This window comes from Oenanthe melanoleuca, chromosome 10 (assembly GCF_029582105.1).
Source record: "Oenanthe melanoleuca isolate GR-GAL-2019-014 chromosome 10, OMel1.0, whole genome shotgun sequence".
Taxonomy (NCBI): Eukaryota; Metazoa; Chordata; class Aves; order Passeriformes; family Muscicapidae; genus Oenanthe; species Oenanthe melanoleuca.
This window is the reverse complement of record NC_079344.1, coordinates 16,784,994-16,803,910: the sequence shown is the minus strand read 5'-3', so window position 1 is coordinate 16,803,910 and position 18,917 is coordinate 16,784,994. Positions and strand designations below refer to the sequence as shown.

General features: G+C 51.5%; 1 protein-coding gene across 1 annotated transcript; it reads left to right on the top strand.

Moving 5' to 3' along the window:
- Positions 1 to 8,357: 8,357 nt before the first annotated feature.
- HEXA (hexosaminidase subunit alpha) lies at positions 8,358 to 17,787 on the top strand. Its single transcript, XM_056500286.1, has 14 exons — positions 8,358 to 8,872; positions 11,631 to 11,729; positions 12,005 to 12,070; positions 12,226 to 12,272; positions 12,588 to 12,698; positions 13,181 to 13,282; positions 13,369 to 13,501; positions 14,127 to 14,307; positions 14,608 to 14,694; positions 15,034 to 15,106; positions 15,500 to 15,680; positions 15,771 to 15,861; positions 16,245 to 16,349; positions 16,804 to 17,787. Exons 1-14 carry the CDS (start codon positions 8,605 to 8,607, stop codon positions 16,865 to 16,867), a joined length of 1,608 nt encoding a protein of 535 aa, XP_056356261.1. The 5' UTR covers positions 8,358 to 8,604; the 3' UTR covers positions 16,868 to 17,787.
- The last annotated feature ends 1,130 nt before the right edge of the window (positions 17,788 to 18,917 follow it).

The following is an 18,917-nucleotide window of genomic DNA, read 5'->3' as shown; positions in this document are numbered from 1 at the left end:
CGCCATCTTGGGTGCGCGACACGCCCCCACGCAGCCCCCACCCGCCTCATGCCGCCGCCGCCATGTTGAGTGTGGCGCGGCGCCAGGGTGGGTGCGGCAGGGAAGCACGGCGGAATCACCGCACCACTGGGGTGGAAAAAACCTCCGAGACCACCAAGTCCAACGTGAGACCCAGCACCATCCTGTTAGCCAGAGCAGAGCACTGAGTGGCATGTACAGTCTTTCCTTGGACGCCTCCACGCATGGGGAGTCCACCATCATCCCCATCCAATGCCTGACGACTCGTTTCATGAAGAAATACCTCCTGGTGTCCAACCTGAGCCTTCCCTGGCACAGCTTGAGGCTGTTTCCCCTTGTCCTGTTCCTGTTCCCTGGGAGCAAAGCCTGGCCTCCCCAGCTGCCCCCTCCTGTCAGCGTTGTGCAGAGCCACAAGGTACCTCCTGAGCCTCCTTTTCTCCAGGCTCCCTCAGTTGCTCCTGGTGCTACATAATATTAAGTGGCTGGAATGGACCCTAGAGTGATCTCATTACACCCCGTGCCATGGACAGGGACACCCTCCCCTAGCCTAGGTTGCTTCAAGCCCCGTCCAACCTGGCCTTAGACACTTCCAGGGATCCAGGGGCAGCCACAGCTTCTCTGGACAACCTGTGCCAGGGCCTCACCACCCTCAGAGAGAGCAACTTCTCCCCGTTATTCAACTTAAATTTTCCCTTCTTCAGTTGGTACCCATTACTCTGTCCTATCCCTACAGCTCCTGATGAAGCCTAGGGGGTGGAGAAGCAGAAGGTTTGGGAAGAGTTAACAACTTCTCCTTCTGCCCACCCGGAGATGGGGCATGAGGTGGAGCTGGGGCACAGAGCCTTCCTGGATTGTGTTGTGGGCCAAGTGTGGAGAAGACTCCCAGTGCCACCATTAAGATGAGTGGTGTGGGGTCTGTGGCAAGCAACTTCTGGGGACAATGTGATGCAAATGTGAGGGGAATGTGAAGGAAGGGTATAGGAAAATAGGCTTCACTGCCTCAAAATCAGAATAAAAAAAAAAATCAGAACTGAGACCCTTCAGGAAGAAATTCCTAATCATTCCATGGGATAAACATGAGCCCACTATCCCTGGGGGGGCTCTGACTGCGCCAGGTGGCATCTCCAAGTTCCAGTGTTGCCTTCTGGTCCATGAAGATGGTACTGCCTGGGTTTTCACTGGTGCCAGGCTTGATTCCCTTTATTCTCTGTTTGGTATTTTGAGGCAGGAAGAACACACAAGTGTTTTCATCTCCAGACCAGGGATAGACTTTTTTACCTCCTGGAGTTGCCAAGTGCCGTGGGCAGTTCAGGAATGCTGTTCCCAGGTGGTCTCATCCCTGCCAGAGGCTGTCACCTGAACACTGAGCTGCCAGCAAAGGGCAGGATGAACACTGAGGTTCTGCAGAGGCTGGACACCCTTTGTCTCAGCTTTCCCTGCCTCCAGCATCAGCTGTGCTCAGCCTGATATGGAGAAGGCTTGCTGGGCTCATTGTCTGCAGCCATTCAGGGAGCTCATGGAACTCTGGTTGGCTTGGAAACAAGGCTGCAGTCTGACCCAGAGGAGAAGCAGCTGCTCCCCCTTCTCTGCTACTGTTCAGCATGGATGTGAGAGCCTGGCACAGCCCCAGGAGGGCTCCAGGGCCACCTTCTCTCCCACTGGTGCTCACCTTCCACTTCCTCATGCCCTGGGGAATAATTTCCTCCCGGGGTGAAGAGGGGCCATTCAGATGTGGTGATGTTATTCACCCACGCTGCCCGGATGAAGATGAGACTCATCAGGGCAGTATGTGGTATAGGTGTGACAAATTTCATCAGCTCTTTGGGACAGGAGTCATCCAGTGCAGCAGGATCCTTCTTCCTGCTTCTGTCTCATACAAATCCCTTGTGAAACAGGAAGAAAATTAGAAGCCACATCCAAAAGAATGTTTATTTCCTGCTGTAACAGGGCATAATGATGGCTGCAGTAACAGGGGTTTACACATGCAGGTGCCCTCAGGGATCCAAGGAGATAAGTGTCCAATGGCCTGGGAGATGTCTTTAGAACCCTCACTGGGTACCCAGCTGCATCTTCAGACACACAGGCAGCTCCCTGAGCTCTGCTCTGCCCGGGTCAGGAGCACACAGGGGGTGTGGACTGGCCATGCACATTTCTTTATGCCATGCTACCCAGTCAATAAAGCCAGTTCTCTAATTACCCAACTTAGGTGGAATTGCAAAGGCCAGAGCTTTAATCATCCTGCCCTACATAAATGTAAGTAGCCCTGACGTGGTTCAGCTCCAGATGCACGTCTGGACATCTGCCAGGCCGGTCCCACCTCACACGTCATGTGTGGGCTCAGGTGGTTGCTCCAGATCCTCACCCCATGCTTCATCCCCAAGGGGGACTGTGTGTCACCCTCTGGGACTCTGAGCTAGTCCTGCCCAGCTGGTGACATGCCCAGCTCCTGGCCAACAATGACAAGACACAAGCCATTCTGGGGCTGCTCATCTCCCATGGGACTCCAGGAAAAGCACTGACCAAACAGGGGGGTATGGCTTTATTGGATTTTGGCAGCTTTGGACACAAAAACCCTTGGCTGAGGTGACCTCCCCTTCAGGGACAGACCTGGGAGCGTGTTTGGGAAACAGCTGTTCCTGGGAGCAGGGACTGGCCATCTCCAGGTGCTCCAAGAACCTCCTCACAGCCCTGTCTGGCCTTGGCCAAGGCTGCAGAGTTCAGACCAGAGCCTTGCATGGAGCTCAGAGAGAGGAGGTTCTGGAGCCAGGCTGGGAGAGCTGGGGGTGTTCACCTGGACAAGAGAAGGCTCCAGGGAGATTTCAGAAGCCCTGCTAGTGCCTAAAGGGGCTCCAGGAGAGCTGGAGAGGGGCTTGGGAGAAGGGATGGAGAGACAGGACACAAGGAATGGCTTCCCACTGCCAGAGGGCAGGGTTAGATGGGATATTGGGGAGAAATTATTCCTGTGAGGGTGGTGAGGCCCTGGCACAGGTTGCCCAGAGCAGCTGGGCAGTGTTGGCCAGGTTGGATGGGGCTTAGAGCAACCTGAGCTAGTGGAAGGTGTCTCTGTCCATGGCAGGGGATGGAGAAAGATCTTTAGAGATACCCAAACCATGCTATGATTCTATGATGATTCTATGATCCTAGTAATAAACATTTATAAACACTAATGGAATCTTCCCAATGACATCCCACAGATAAAGGAAACCCCTTCACCTTCTACAGTCCCAGACTTATCTTTCCCAACTTTAAGACAGGGACCACCACTTTGCAGCCAGTTACTCCAGCAACAGTTACACTAATACATCTCAAAAATACTCTTTGGAATGAAATTTTAACCATGACTTTTGCAAAAGGCCTTTCTTTATTTTGAAGTTTCCAACCAACGGTGACATACGAAGGCCTGGTCACCCACCAGCTTCTTGTAGGTGGTTGGCAAAAGGTACCTGAAAAAAGCAGGGCTGCTGCCTTTAGCTCATTCAAAAGGGGATCTGCACTGTCTCTGTGGATTTCAGGACTCCAGCTACTGAGGAAAGCCAAAAACTGCTCTTCTGCCCACTCTGAAAAATGATTTAGATCTCCATAGACACCTGGTGCTTTTTCACTTCATTCTTGCAAGAGCTTAATTACCCAAGTGATTCTGGTAATTGTTAACACTGAAGCTGACAAGAATAAAATATTGCCTTGCAATCACCTTGCTCCCCAAAGTTAAGCACATGCTTACAGGATTTATGGGAGCATCGCCTCTGGGCACAGGGAGTTTGTCAGGGCCCATCCACAGGCTCTGATTGATTCCAAGTCAGCCCCACAGCCGTGACTGGGAGCAGCCAGGGACAGCAGCCACATGTACTCAGCCTCCGCAAGAACTTGCAGCATCTCCTCGTGACAAGCCCTGATTCGTGATACCAAAATGCTGTGAAAGTGCTGCTGCCCCACACCACAAACTGCCTGCAGATTCGGGATGAACCTCCCATCCCACCCAGACTCTTTCCTGCTCCCACATTCCTTGAGGCAGGCAGGATCTCTGGAAAAAGCCTTTCTTCTCCATCACCAGAGACACACAGAGCTCCCACGCTGGAAGAAAGGAAATCCAGAAGATTTCTCAATGCCTAGGGTTTGATTTTGGGTGTCTGCACATTCCTTAACAACTCTCAACCATAAGCATGGGCTGAGCAGCCCCTTGGATCACCACCCCAAAGCTGTGTGAGCTGGAGATAACCCACAAGAGAAAAGGCTCTGTGATAACATCAACAATGGAAACACCACCAGGCTGAGCTTGGGTCAGGAACCCAAATCCTCCACACTGATTAACACATCTCACTTCAAGCTTTTTGCCTTAAACTCCACTCTCATAACTGTTTAAATACTTCTTGCTGCTGCCTGCTCACTCCAAGTCTCCAAGGCCTCACTTCCCTCACACATGCTCTCCCAGCTGAAGAGATCCCTTCTGTTAAACCCCATCTTTGTGGAGAAATTAATCCAGCACGTGCACCTGCTAAACTGTTCATGGCAGCATTGATGAGTGGTGGTCTAGCTGTGAAGATAGGGATATAGAAATGAGTTATCCTGTGCTTTGAAAAGCACTGGAATGTGTCCTTGTGGCTCCAAAAGCATCCTGCCATACACCAGCCTGCTTCGGCCCCCCCAAAACATCAAGGCTCCTCACGGGCTGAGTCGTTTCAGCTGGTGAAAATACCCTAGATGTGGATTTAGCATCTTGTGTTTAGGATCTTCTTTGTGCACATGCTAAAGTTCTACCAAATGTCTCTGGGGACTCCTGCTGAGTGTTTAAACGTGAACACCCCTCTGCTTGATGATGAGCAACATCATCCCTGAAATACAAAGATATGCACACACACCTGAAAGACCTGGCACATGCTGACCACACTCCTTCCAGATCACTATCACAAGTAAGGACACTTCAACTCTGCAACCCTTGTGCTTGCAGACCAAATCCCATCATTATTTTACCAAGGATTACAGTGAAGGTAAACAAACAAATAGAGACAGTAGTTTTGCCCAGAAAGGCTCTGACATGCCAAAATTCAAGTTAGAGATCTTTTAGGTATTTCCAGGAGATGATCTATGTTTTCCAGAGCCCTCTTCCATCCACACCACCAGCAGGTCCCTTGAGCTGGAAGTTGCTTCATTCAGGAGCAATTTTCCTAAACTGCTGGCTCAATGAGCAAAGCAAATAGAAAATTCATGCCCTGTGAAGGTGCTCATGAACAGCTTTCTCCGTGCCCTGGCTCAGATGCTTCTCATCAGAGGAAGAACCTGTGTGCAAAGCACCCTCCTGGTTAAATGCAGAAGCAGGCAACATTATAGGGAGTTAGGCAGCATAATAAATGGATTTATGTATTTTAAATATGCTGTGGTGCAACTGCACTGACAGCCCAAAGGCCACTTTCATGCCCCAAAGGCAAACAAACCAGGAAGACTCAAATGTGACACCAGCCAAGTTTTATAACAATTTCTATCAGAATAATTAATTTGGATTGCTACCAAATTCATAATTGGTAGCAAGCAGGTAATCCAGCAATGTCCTGGTGCAGCAATTTTTTACAGTCCCCCAACAAGTCCCAGCTTTTGCATCAGAGAGATGACAAGAGGGATTTGTAGGTACTCCCACTCCCACAGGTCTCACCTGAGCTAGGTTCACTCCGTCTGTGTTCCTTGCTGAAGCTCTTTGGAAAAGGTCTTCCAGGTGGTTCTATCACCCTGCAGATACACTCAGAGCCCATGAGCTGGTCTATTTTGATGGGCTACTAAAGAGCATCAGCAGCATTCGGGCTGCTGGTGCTCTGTGTGTGCCACAGGACAGAGTTAACCAGGTTCTTTCAGCCAAGCTCCACAGTTAAACACACGCTCAAGCAATTTTCTTATGCAAAGAAACATTTGAAAACGACTCTGTTAGTCTGGATTAATGCTGGCCAGCTACAAATGAACTTCAATGAGTCATCCCCCAGAGACATCAGGTCCCCTAAAATAGCATCAGCAACTGAATCTGTAGAAAGGGTGGAATATTTGGACTGAAAGCTCTGTTCACAATGCTTTACATAAGCTGGCAAACATGCCACCCTCCCCAGGCTGACATGAGAGTTTGCCTCAAGCCAGGGCACTCCCACAGCTCTGTCTCATGCACTGGGAAGGGCAGTCCTGACATTACCTGATGCAAGACAGCAACAAACTGCCTTGTTTGGGCTGTTTTACCTTCCAATGAAATTCTAATACAGTGAAACTGCTTGAGGATAAGTCCAGAGATACTGGAATCAATCAAATATAGTCAGAAAATGGTGGCAACAGCTGGTGCTCCAGAAGTTTGCACAGGGAAAAGCAACAAGCCCAGCTCAAGACTATGGAGGTTTTATGTAGACTGGCAGCAGGAAACTTGAAAGCAAGGAATGACAGGGGCCACTTTCCCAGAGGTCTGACACAGGCTGGAATACAGGTGTTCTCACTTCCTGCTGTGTGATGAAGACAGAGATAGATAAGGGCCACAAAATCCTGGAAGAATTTTGAGAAAGAAGCAGCCTGGCATATGCTATTGTGTTGAATTTGGGTCCTGCCACCTCTGTGGGGAAAACAAGGGATGATTGTCAGGAGCCTGGGGGAACCAACAGGCTTTAATTGCTGCAATCAGCCTCTCCTGGGAACCTCCACCCATGAACTCCATAAACTCCATTCAATCTGAGGTCCAGGCAACCAATTCTTCCTGATCTCTCCTGTGAGTGTACCTGCTCCTAGGTATTCCTAGATAAATGTTGGACTTCACTTGGTGCCTTTAATTCTCTGGGTGGTACCTGGGCTGTTGGTCCACCCCTGTGCTCTGTTAGCCAGGTTCTGGAGGTACACCCACCTGGTAAGGCTGTGCCTGTCCTTGGCTCTGGGCTCACCCTCACATTAGGTGGACATTGCCATTTTACATATCTGGAAAAGAAAGATTGCAGTGCTGTGTAGGTGTTGAATTCATGGAAATACCATTTGGCTCTCTCTGACCTCCTCCCTGATGGATCCCAGCTTCTCTATCTCCAGTGACCCTTAGTCCCCTCCCTGCTTTCCCCCCTGTGAGCCCCCTATTAATTTTCACTAACCTCATTAAATTCCCACAATCCCCTTTAGACCCAAACCTGACCCCACAACTTTTTCATCTCCACATCACCCCCAAGAGTTTCATTGGAAACTCACAGCCTCCTTCAACATTGGAGAGCACCTCCCCCCATCTCTCTCGAGCCCCACTGAAACTCTTCCATGTCTTCCCAGCTTTTTCTTTCCCTATCAGTCCCCACCTTTGTGCTGGTGCTATTTTAACCTTTGACAACATACTTCTTGAGGTTTTTTTCTACAAAATGTTTTTTTGCTTTTTTTTTTTTTTTCCCTGCTGATCCTGTTCTCTCTACACTGCTCCCGTGAGGGACAATCCCTTATATTCCCCACCAGACCTTTCCATAATTATGTCCTGCTCACATAGGGTAATTTTTCCTGATGTGTGATAGGGCCATCTCCCTTGTCACACTTTTTCCTGTGCCATTTGTTTTATCTCCTGCTTGCTCCCATGTCTCTAGCTTGTCTCCCAGCACGCCTGATACCTCGGAGTTTTCTGGAACAACAGGTTTTTAATAATTTGATGGAGTGGGTTCCCTTGCAGGTTGGTGCTGGCAATTAGATGGGTAAGACCTGGGCTTAAGGCCCTTATTTGAGTTGGGGATTGCTAAAGAAAGCAGAGCTGGAGGGAAGAAGCAAAATTAAATAGAGTTCATCTGAGGTTAAGGCTTTCTTTGGAAAAGCCAAGCACTGCATGGAAAGCATCCCTGCAACACTTCACTGTGAGGATCCCCCACAGGATAAAGCCCCTTCTATTTGTACAACCCAATAAATATTTCACTGGCCACACACAAAATATCCTTGGAAACCTGTGCAAAAGGTGATTATTTATATACAGTATTGCTCATAAAAATGCACGGTACCAACAGAAGATGCCCAAACCCAAGATGGATCCAAAGCACAGGGTGCTGGTTTTAAACTGAGAGGGTCTAGTTAGGTTAGATAAAAGAAGGAATTTATTTACAATAAGGGTGGTGAGGCCTTGGCATAGGTTGCTCCAAAAAGCTGTGGCTGCCCCATTCCTGTAAGTGTCCCAGGCCAGATTGGACAGAGGGCTTGGAGCAACACGGGATAGAGGAAGGAGTCCCTGCTCATGGCAGGGGCTGAAATTAAACGGTCTCTAAGATCCCTTCCAACCCAACACTACATGATTCCACGAAAGCAGCACGGTTGAAATACGTGTTTTAGGCCATTAATCTCGTCAAACCCCGAGGCAGGTTGCTGAGGCTCCCTGACAGCAGGAAGCATGGCTGGGGTGGGAGGGCTGTAAAGCCTGAGGGCTGGGGCAGAAATTACCTTCGGTCGGGAGCTGGAGGGGTTAGGGGGCTTTATTTGAAGAGAACGCGGAGCCTGCAGATTACTGGAGGACGCTGTGGGCGAGGGGCAGCGCGGCGGAGGCAGTGAGGGCGGGCCCAAGCTGCCATTTCGCGGCCGCCCGGCCCCCCGCTGTCGGGCGGTGCCGCCTCCCTCAGGTTCGGGCGCGACATGGCGGCGGCGCGGGCGCTGCAGCTGCATCTGCTCCGGCTGCTGCGGCTGCTGCTGCTGCTCCCGCTGGCGCTGCTGCCGGGCCCGGCGGGGACTGTGTGGCCGCAGCCTCAGGCGCAGAGCTTCCCGCCCGGCGGCGGCCGCTGCCTGGTGCCGGCCCGCCGGTTCCGCTTCGCCGCGGCGGGCGGCTCGGCCGTGGGGCCGGGCTGTGAGGTGCTGGACGCCGCCTTCCAGCGGTACTGGCCGCTGCTCTTCGGCCGTACCACCGGTGAGGGCCGCGGCGGGCGCTGACCCTTCTCTCCGTGGCTTTGAGCTTAACGGGCCCCACACCCTCGCCGATTTTGGCGTCAAACCACGGGGTTTGGTGGCCGTCTGCCTCCCCTCAGTTCTGCGGCGGCAGGTGGGGTGGGAGTTGTGGCTTGGCTGGATTCTGGTGGCAAGGGCAGCGATGCGTTGGGATTTGGAGGGCAATGCCTATGGCATGTGCAGAAGAAATCTAATCGAGTTTGGCACAGCACTAGTTGTCTTCCTGCCAGGATTTAGGCTCTTTTTCCTCTGTCTCATTTTTTACTTCCTCCGGATAGTGTTACAGCTCCCCATTGCTTCATTTAGCATCCTTCTCTTGTTGCTGCAGGGAGAGCTGCTCCTCGTCTTGCAACAGCTCTTGCTTCAGGGTTACTGCTAAGTCTTGGCTGTTCCCATTCTAGCAGCTTTCGGTGTCTTGTGTGAGGTCTCATCTTGAGGAAGGAGTTAGTGCTTTGTGTGTGTTCTTCCAAGTACAAACTTGTGCCACGGGGCACCTCTGCCAAAGTGGAGCTGGCTAAAAGTCCCGAGGCAGCATGGCTTTTCTGCCAGGGAGAGATTAGCTCCCGGATTCATCCTGAAATTGGAGGGTAAGATGAAGAAAGGCAAAAGCTCTGAGAGTCTGGATTTGCTTTGGGACAGGCTCTAAAGGTTTCTTGAACCCAGACTTCTTCATGGTAGCACTCATTGCCTGTCTGGGATGAGATGCGGGAATCTCTTGGCTGTGGAGCCGATGTGCAGGGATGCTCAGTAGCTGCGTGGGTCTGCTGCAGTCTGAAGTGCTATATCCAGGGAATATGAAGCACTTCATTCATCAAAAAGAGCTAGTAACTCTGCTCCCAAGTGTTTTAAATGTCAGTGTGAATTCTGTTACTGCTGATCAAAGCAGAGAAGGGTGGCAGTGTTGGAAACCGATTTACTTTGTCTTGAGTACATCATTCTTTGAAAAAAACAGGTTTGAAACAGAGAACCCTTTGGCTTATTTTATTTCTTCAACTTTTGGAGTAGCAGTAGAAATAAATTTTGATTTGAGAGCTGAAAAGCTTCCTCTTGGTTCTCTCTGTCTGCTAGGAGCTAAAAACAGCTGATCTAATTATTCATGCTCTCCTATTTCACTCAGAGGGGAAATGTGACCATCAAATCACTTGGAGCAACATTGTGATCACAAGATCCAGCTCACACTCATCACTTTCCGTATGCCCTGCTTTATGATGCTCAAACTACACAAATTATTTTAAGCCTTTTTTCCCCTCTTTGTTTTGTTCTTTTTTTTCCACACGGGTGGTTAGTAAGAACAGGCAGTGGAAACCCTGGATGAAAGGAAATAATTTGTATTAATAGAGGAAATAAATGGCAGAAACCATTTTCTGTCTGCGCTGCCTTGCAGGTGTGGTGGCAGTGGTGCCTGTCTGCACCTTGGCCTAGGAGGTCATGTTTGGGTTGAGAAGTGCCTCACTGAGCAGGTTCAAATGCTGTGTGTGGTGGTGGAACCGATTCTGTCGAGGCTCTTCAGCAGGATGAGTGTTCCCAGGCCTGAGGGAGGCTGTTCTGGTGAACTGCTGCCTTCCCGAGTGGAGGGAGCAGGTCTTGCTGTGCTGCTTGCACATCTGTGAGGTTGCCTTGGCTACCAGCTTGTCTGCAATTGAGAGGAAAGCTCAAAACAGGGCTGGCTTCAAGCTGTTTTCCTTCTCTCCACAGAGGTTTCGTCATCCCTTCGTGGAGAAATCGGGATTTCTGTGAGCTCCTGTGAGCTGTGGAGCAGGAGCTCTCTGCATTTCTCTGAAATGCTGGCAGTGCTACAGTCTCTCTGGAAAGAGAGACTTCTTGGTGCTCGACTCACTCAAAGCCAAGCCCTTTATTTTCAGTGACCACACTTGGTCACAGCATTGGCTGTTCCTGGGAGTGCTGTGGGGGTGCAGGCGTGGACCTGGCTGGGATGAGCAGGGTCCCACCCTGCTACCCCATGCTCCTCCTGGCATCCAACAGCTGTAACTCTGTTGTGTCCCAGCAAAGGCTGAATATCCCTTTGGAATGGGGAATGACTCAAGTGGGGATTCAGGCTTGTGCAACCTTGGAAGTGCTCTTCAGTTAGTGTGTGCTCAGAGCTCCTACTTGAGGTCTAAGTGTGACTGGGTTCATTTCTCTGGCTGCTGCACCTGGGACCTGCTCTGCGGAAGGTGGAGTTGGTCAGGAGCTTTTCTGAGCTGGGTGAGACCTTTTAATGGCCTCTAACTCAGCCCAGTTTAGAAGATTCATTCTCCACCCTTTTTAAAAGGTTTTCCTTGCCCTTTTTAAGAAATATGGATAGGGCAGAGCTCTTGGGCTTGTACTTTTATCCAGTGCTGGGAGAGCTTGGGAACAAGAAGCTCTTCACTCTCATGGAGAAGAAGCTTTGACTAGTCATGGCTTTAGCTTAAGAGTCAGGGCTGGTGTCCTGGAAGCCTCAGGGGCTGCTGCTAGTCTGTATTCTGATATTTCTCCTCTCTTGTGTGCTCCTTTAAGCTTCCCTGTGGGCTTCCTCACAGGCTGGGATCAGCTCATGTTCTCCGGTTGGCTGTGTTGAAATTCTCCCCTGCTGAACACTGCAGTGTTTGTTTTGGGGTGCAGGAAGGGCTGCCTGTTTCTGCCTCCATCCCTAGCTGGGCTGGGAGGATGGTGGTGGGCTTAGAAGTAGGGAAAAGAGCTGGCTTGGGGTTGATGTGCATGGTCTGTGTCCTTTGCAGAGAATGAGCCATCCGGGGAAGCACTCTGCTCTGAACTTCTCGTCCATGTTTCCACTCCAGGCTGTGATGGGTTTCCCAGCCTGGACTCCAAGGAGAGCTGTAAGTGTCTGGGTTGGGAGCAGGAGGGAACATGGCTGTCTCTGTGCAGTACTGTGCCATTACCCTTGGATTTGAGTGGGGCAATTCCCTGCTCTTGAGACACTGGGGCAGGGGGGGACATACTTGAGTGTGCTGATAAAGCAGTGGGGAGAGGTTCAAAACAGCAAAAGAGGGACAAAATTCAGTTTTCTGGGGTCCTGGTGTGCGTTCTGTACCTGAGCTGTGCCCAGTGCTGTCGTGGCCATGTGGGACAGCCCGCTGATGCTGTGTTTCAGATAAGCTGTGTGTCTCCAAAGGCTCAATGCTGCTCTCAGCAGAGACCATCTGGGGAGCTCTCCGAGGTGAGCTGCACTTCCCACAGGGCATTCCTGCTCTTCCTGCCTCGGGCCTGTGGGGATGTCTCACAGTGCCTCTCTCTTTCCATAGATTTCTTTGTTAATTGAGTTCTGCTCCTTTGGGGGTCTCTGTGCTTAGAAAGGGGTGTGTTTTCCTGCAGGCCTGGAAACATTCAGCCAGCTTGTTGGGAGAGACGAGAATGGCACGGTGAGTCCTGGCCTTGTCCCCTGGGGGTAGGCAGCTCCCCATAGTGCCCCTCCCTCCATGGGGGCAGGCTGAGGGTTGCTGGGATGCTTGGGATGAATGGGCACAGCCTTTCCAAGGGCTAAGTGGGAATTCATTGATCCAGCTAGATCCCTGCCTTCTGAGTGGGTAAAGAAGTGATGCAACACTTTCTGGACAGTTTGCACTCTGAGCAGTGAGGGCACCTGCCAACCCTGGGGACAGTGGTGACAATGTCTCTTGCTAATGGCCATTTGCCCAACATCCTGCTCATGTCTTTCTCGTGTCTTCTGTGTGCAGTACTACATCAATGAGACAGAAATCATGGACTTTCCCCGCTTCCCTCACCGGGGACTGTTGCTGGACACCTCTCGTCATTACCTGCCTCTTAGAGCCATCCTGGAAACTCTGGTAGGGCACCCATGCTGGGAGATTACATGGCTAAATTGGGTGTCCTTCCTCTGTGACAGCTGAGCTCCCTTGTTTGGGTGATTTCTCAGCTGCTTTTGTTAAAAAGAAAACCCCTAAGGTATTTTGGATTCCTGCAGTCCAGGTTACTCTTCAAGGCTGAGTTGTTTCTAAGGCAAGGGAAAATACTGGCAAAGGTGGGTGGTGGTTCTATGCTCATCCCAAGCAGAATTAAGCTTCCAGGTCTCCACCAGTGGCTCAGTTACAGAGAGAACAGGGATTTTACTGAGCAGAAGTATTCCTGGCCCTGTGCAGCTTTTTGTGTTCAGAGAGAAGTGTCTGAATCCCTTTTGGATCCTGGGGAGCATTTAGGGACTATGTCTTGTCCTTCTGGAGCTGGAGGACCTTATCCACTGTCTGTTGCAAGCTGGGTGACCTTTCAGAAGGGATGGGGCATGTTCACCTCTGTCCCTGTTCCTTCCCAGGATGTCATGGCTTACAACAAATTCAATGTGTTTCACTGGCACATTGTGGATGACCCATCTTTCCCCTATGAGAGCTCCACGTTCCCAGAGCTCAGCAAGCAGGTAATGACCGCCATGTAGTGCCCAGCTGGGGTGAGCAGATCCCTGCCTCTGCTCCTGACAAGGCACTGAGCTGTCCCGTGTTCCAGGGAGCTTTCAATGCCATGACCCACGTGTACACAGCCAGTGACGTTCGCAGTGTGATTGAGCACGCCCGGCTGCGCGGCATCAGAGTCATCGCCGAGTTCGACACCCCTGGCCACACCCTCTCCTGGGGACCAGGTGAGGAGCAGAGCCTGCCTGCTGCTGCTCCCAGGAGAGCTGGAGCTGTCCCAGGGGCAGGACTGGGTGCTGCAGTCTGGACCCTAAAAGCTGAGTGTGGGCAGCAGTGTCCCGCAGGCTGGCTTTCATGAGGAGCAAACCATCATTTGGGGGATGTGGGACCCAATAGTCCAACTTCTAGAGCAAAATCTAAGGGGAAACATTCCCATCTTTTCTTGGGTTCAAGCTGTGTGATTTTTTTGTGGGAACATCTGCTCTGCCAGAACTAACATCATGGTTTATTGCAAGGATCTTGTGTTGTGAGGGTACAGCTAGCCAAGCTTCCTTGCTCTGCTCAGCTGTGTCCTAGTCCTGACACACTGCTCTCTGCTCCAGAGACTGCATCTCTTCTATGTGTAGAAGTGCAAGAAGCTTCAGGAAAACATTCCATTGTCTTTTTCTCTCCTTTCCCTGCCACCAAATGCCAAGGCCTGTTAGAATTCACAATGTGTATGGTCACAGCTGGAACTGTGGCTGTCCCTCCTTCCCTGTCCCGACAGGCCCTAAGTTGTGCTGAGGGGCATTGTAGAGGATGACATGATCACACTTTGTCCCTTCCTCACCATCCTACATTTGTTATCATCAGGTGCTCCAGGCCTCCTGACTCCCTGCTATATGGGCAAGATTCCTTCTGGAGTCTATGGGCCCATCAACCCCATTGTTAACAGCACCTACAAGTTTGTGACCCGTTTGTTCCAAGAGGTCAGCAATGTGTTCCCTGACTTCTTTCTCCACCTTGGTGGCGATGAGGTAGATTTCACATGCTGGTGAGTCTGAGATCAGTCTGGATGGGGACTAGGGGTAAGTATTTGGGATTGGATTCCTAGGCCATGGCTTCTTGGTCATGATCTTTGGTGTCTTGCTCTCCCAGGCCAGGGATAGTGGTGATGCTTGGGATTATTGGGATTTCTGTGCTCGTGGTGATGCTGGATGTAGGGATCCGCTGGTGCTGGTCCAGCCACAACTCTGGAATACCTGGGCAAAGCTTTGACTGATGTGGGAGGGACTTGACTATGCCTTGGCCTTACTCCAGAGCTCAGGTTTTATTCCTTCTCATTGGTGCACAGGCAATCCAATCCAGAAATCCGTGCTTTCATGAAGGAGAAGGGCTTTGGTGAAGATTACAAAAAATTAGAATCTTTCTACATCCAGAGGTAAGGTCAGGGCATCCAGGGCTTGCAGCTGCACTGTGTGACCAGCTCAAATGTCCTCCGTCTTGGGGACACCAGATGTCCTTTTCAGGAGCATCCCCATTGATCATATCTCCCTGACTCCAAAAGGGAACATTTTAGTGGGAGATAGACCACAAAAAAGCCTGGGGATGAAGAGAAAGAAGCCCCATAAGGGGCTGTGCTCTCTTCCTTCTCCTTCAGAGGCACCTCCATATCCCACTGAGGATGTTGGGGATATCTGTGCTGCTCTTTAGGCTGTATGTGACCACCAAAGAGGGGATCAGTGGGATCACCCAAAACTTGGTACTTTTCCCACTCCAGGCTTCTGGACATCGTCTCTTCCCTTGGCAAAGGTTATATTGTGTGGCAGGAGGTGTTTGACAACAATGTGAAGGTGAGAGCTGCTTGTGCTGGGGTGAACAGTGCCAGCACCCCAGCCTGACACACTGATGTGCTCTGGGGCTGTTGGGAGTTACTCTAGTGGGACTGGGGCTGATCTCAAGATGGTGCTGCCAGTGAGCTGCCCTCATCATGGCTTTGTCACACTGCTGACAGTGCTCTGCTCCCTCTAGGATGCAGGTTTTAACCCTGCCTAGGACACTCTGCAAATGGCTTTATCCCTCCTTCTGTTGTTCCTGCAAACCAAATGGGAAGTGGCTCAAAAATCACGCCCTAGTTTGCCTCAGCTTCCTTTTGGGGGTGTGGAGGGGCCAGGGCACTCTGCTCGGGAGAGGAGGTGATGCTTCTATCACTGATCCCCTGCCCCATGTTCACCTGTGCTCCTCAGCTGAGGCCTGACACCATCATCCACGTGTGGAAGGACAACAACCTGCAGTACCTGAAAGAGATGGCCAATGTCACCAGGGCTGGCTACCAGGCTCTGCTCTCTGCACCCTGGTACCTCAACCGCATCTCCTACGGGCAGGACTGGATAGAAGCCTATAAAGTGGAGCCCTTGAAGTTTGAAGGTGTGTTCCTTGTGTCCCCTTTCTGCATGGCAGCTGGCTTGGCATTCAGATGTAGTGCCAGAACTGGCTGTTTTGCTGTCCCCTCCACAGGCAGTGCTAAGCAGAAGGCCCTGGTGATGGGTGGTGAGGCCTGCATGTGGGGTGAATATGTGGATGTCACCAACCTGACCCCCAGGCTCTGGTAAGGGAGGCCACAGGGAGGTGACTTGGGTCACATGAGGCTGTCATTGCATCCCTTTTCTTTGCCACCAAGTGTCATGTGCTGAACTCACGGGTTTGGTCTGCACATGGTGCCTGTCCCTGTCCCCTCTGTGCTGGTAGCAGCTTCACTGAGGCTGAAATGAGAGTTTGCAAGGCTGTAACAACCTGCTGCTGCAACCAGCTTGTGTGTAAGACCCACCTGGTCTGCTCCTGATGGGCAGTGTCCAGGAATAGATCTTGGGATACTCTGAAGCCTTTATGTGTGGAAGGACGCTGGTCAGGAAAGTGTTTGGGAGTTCAGGGCTTCATGTGAGAAGCTTTTGAGCTCCCCCCTGTCCTGACTGCCTGTCCCTTGCCTTCAAGGCCAAGAGCTGGGGCTGTAGCTGAGAGACTCTGGAGCAATGCGACTGTCAGGGACGTGGAAGACGCGTACGCCCGGCTGGCCAAGTTCCGCTGCACCCTGCTGGGGTAACCATCCTGGGACAGCTGCTCTGGGCTCAGCCCTGGGAGGGCAGTGAGGGAGAGGGGCTTGCTGTGCTGCAAAATGACCCCGTTTCTCTGGAAAGCAGGAAAAAAAAAAAGGCAGGTTTTTCTGCTGCCTGTGCATGGGCAGAGCTTGCTTTGTGCAGCACTGAAGAGCACTTCTGCTGCTGGCATAGGCTGGTGGTGAGGAGAGGGCTTTGTGCTGAGGAAGGAGGGGACTTGTCAGCTCTTGCTACTCCTCCTGTAGCACCAGCTTCCCCAGGAAAGCTGTTCTCACCCCGTGTTCCCACACATGATACAAGCACAGGATGGAAACTGCTCCCTCCTTGTCACACCTGAATTGGGGCACCCATGGCCACCCTGTGCCACTGGAAGCCCTCAAAGCCGGTGGCTCTGCCTGTGCCCTCTCCCTGATGCCATCCTTCTGTTCTCTTCCCAGGCGTGGTGTCCAGGCCCAGCCTCTCTTCATTGGATACTGTGACCATGAATTTGGTGGGGTTTGAAGGGAGAGCCCCATTGCCCTCCATCTCTGTGCACACAAAAAAGGGCAGAGGGACCCCTTCCCACCCCACCTTCTGCTCTGGCTTCATTGCAATGAACATTTCTTCTGCCTCGGCATGCACTCGTTGCCTCTTTTTCTATTTTTATTTCTTTAAATCTATAAATAAAACCCCAAAGAGGAAAAAGGTGCCTATTCCTGCTCATCTGGGGCTTGAGACACTGTTGCAAGGGTTAGCAGGAGATGGGTAGGGTGTGCTCCAGAGATGCTGGTGGAGAAGCTTGCACAGTGCCTGCTCAGCTGGATAAACTGTGCTTAGCCTCTGCTGTTGTCCCAGGATTTCCTTCTGCTGCCATTTTGTGCTGTGGGGTCCTGTCCTTTTCCTTCCACTCTCCTCTGATGATCAGGCCTGCAAGCTACCACCTCTGCTGCCTAAAACCTGGCTGCTGCTACCTTCTCTGGCCTCTCCTCAGCAGATGACACCCTGGAGCCTCTTTGAGGAGCCCTTGCAAATCTGCTGAGTGGTGCATGGATATTACAAAATCTCTGCTCAGCTCTTCAGGCTGTCACCTCTGCCTGGGGATTTGGCCAACTGACCCATCCTCCTCCTGCTCTGTTATTCTCAGGGTGAGGAGCTCAGGTCCAGGTCTCCTCCATCCAGAGAGAGATGTTGGTTTCAATAGTGTTTTCCTTGGAGAAGAAACCAGTGGTGCTGCTGTCCTGTAGAACTGGGACAGGTCCTTCAATGGTTGGGAGTGCTGTGCTGGAAACAGCATTCAGCTGAAAGCAGGGAATCTCACGAGAAATCCTGGCTGGCTGGGACTGTTGTATGTGTGTCTTGGTCTTAAGTGAATGAGATGCACTGTTGTAGCTGGAAACCTTTTATGACTGAACTTTAAATTAAAAATAGTGAATTAACAGTTATTACTGCCTCCTATTTTTAAAAGTCAGATTTTTTCCCTTTTTTTTTTTTTTTTTTTTTTCCCAACGTGCTGTAACGTGGTACATTGGCTGGGTGCTTTTGTCACTGCAGGGAGCTGCTGCCAGCAGGGATGGGTCAAGCAAGACCCTGGCCCTGGGAAGGGTGCTCTGTTCCCACAGATGATGCTCTGCAAGAGAGGCTCTTCACCACCCTATCCCAGCTCCTGCCCTCATTCCACCTACCCTTCTGCCTTGCTGGACTCCCTTTCCCCCATAGCCAGGTGTGAGAGCCCCCAGGGCTTGGGATACCATGGAGGACCCCCCCAACATTTGCACCTTCCACTGAAGCCTGGTATTGTGATTAAACATCATCCATGATCCCCTTTCCCAGGGTGTCTGCAGCTGCATCCTCCCAAAACCACTCTCATGGAGGTGGCTCAGTGACGTTTCCAGCCTGGGACGGGCCGGGATCCCGGAAGCACCCTGCTTTCCTCACCACGGCTTTGCCGGGTGGCCCGTTCCTTCCAGAACATCTATTTTGGTCGTGTAAAACTTGCCGGGGAGCAGGGAACAGGGAACAGGCAGCGTGTGAATCACTCGGGGCCAACGGGTTTAAAAATAAACCCAAGCGGCGGCGAGGAGCAGCCGCCAAGCCCCCGGATTCCGGCAGGATTGTGCTCCACACGTCCCAAACCCACCCGTGGGCACTGGCACCAGCCAGGGGAGTTTATTGGGACGTGCTTGCAGTGGCAGGCACCTGTGTGCTTGTAAGCGTGTGTGCAATGTGTGTGTGTTATGTGTGTGCTTGTAAACACATGTGCGTGGTGTGCATTGTGTGTATGTGCTTGTAAACACGTGTGCATGCACTTGCACACGCCTGGTTATGGGTCCTCACATCCACTGTGCACACACATGCATAAGGGTGGTTGAGCACACGTGCATTAAGGGCCCTTGCATGTGTGCACTCACACCCATGCACAAATGCACTTGCTCACACACGCATGTGGGTTCTTGCACACTCATGCACAAACTTGCACACACGTGCATGTAGGTCCCTGCATGCATACACACATGTCCATATGGATCCTTGCACACACGTGCATGTGTGTCCTTGCACTCACATGTACACACAC

Coding starts and splice junctions, on each gene's coding strand:
- HEXA (XM_056500286.1), top strand. CDS start 8,605: ATGGCGGCGGCGCGGGCGCTGCAGCTGCATCTGCTCCGGCTGCTGCGG. Junction 15,107..15,499: donor TGTTTGACAACAATGTGAAG/GTGAGAGCTGCT, acceptor TGTGCTCCTCAG/CTGAGGCCTGACACCATCAT. Junction 15,681..15,770: donor GGAGCCCTTGAAGTTTGAAG/GTGTGTTCCTTG, acceptor TCCCCTCCACAG/GCAGTGCTAAGCAGAAGGCC.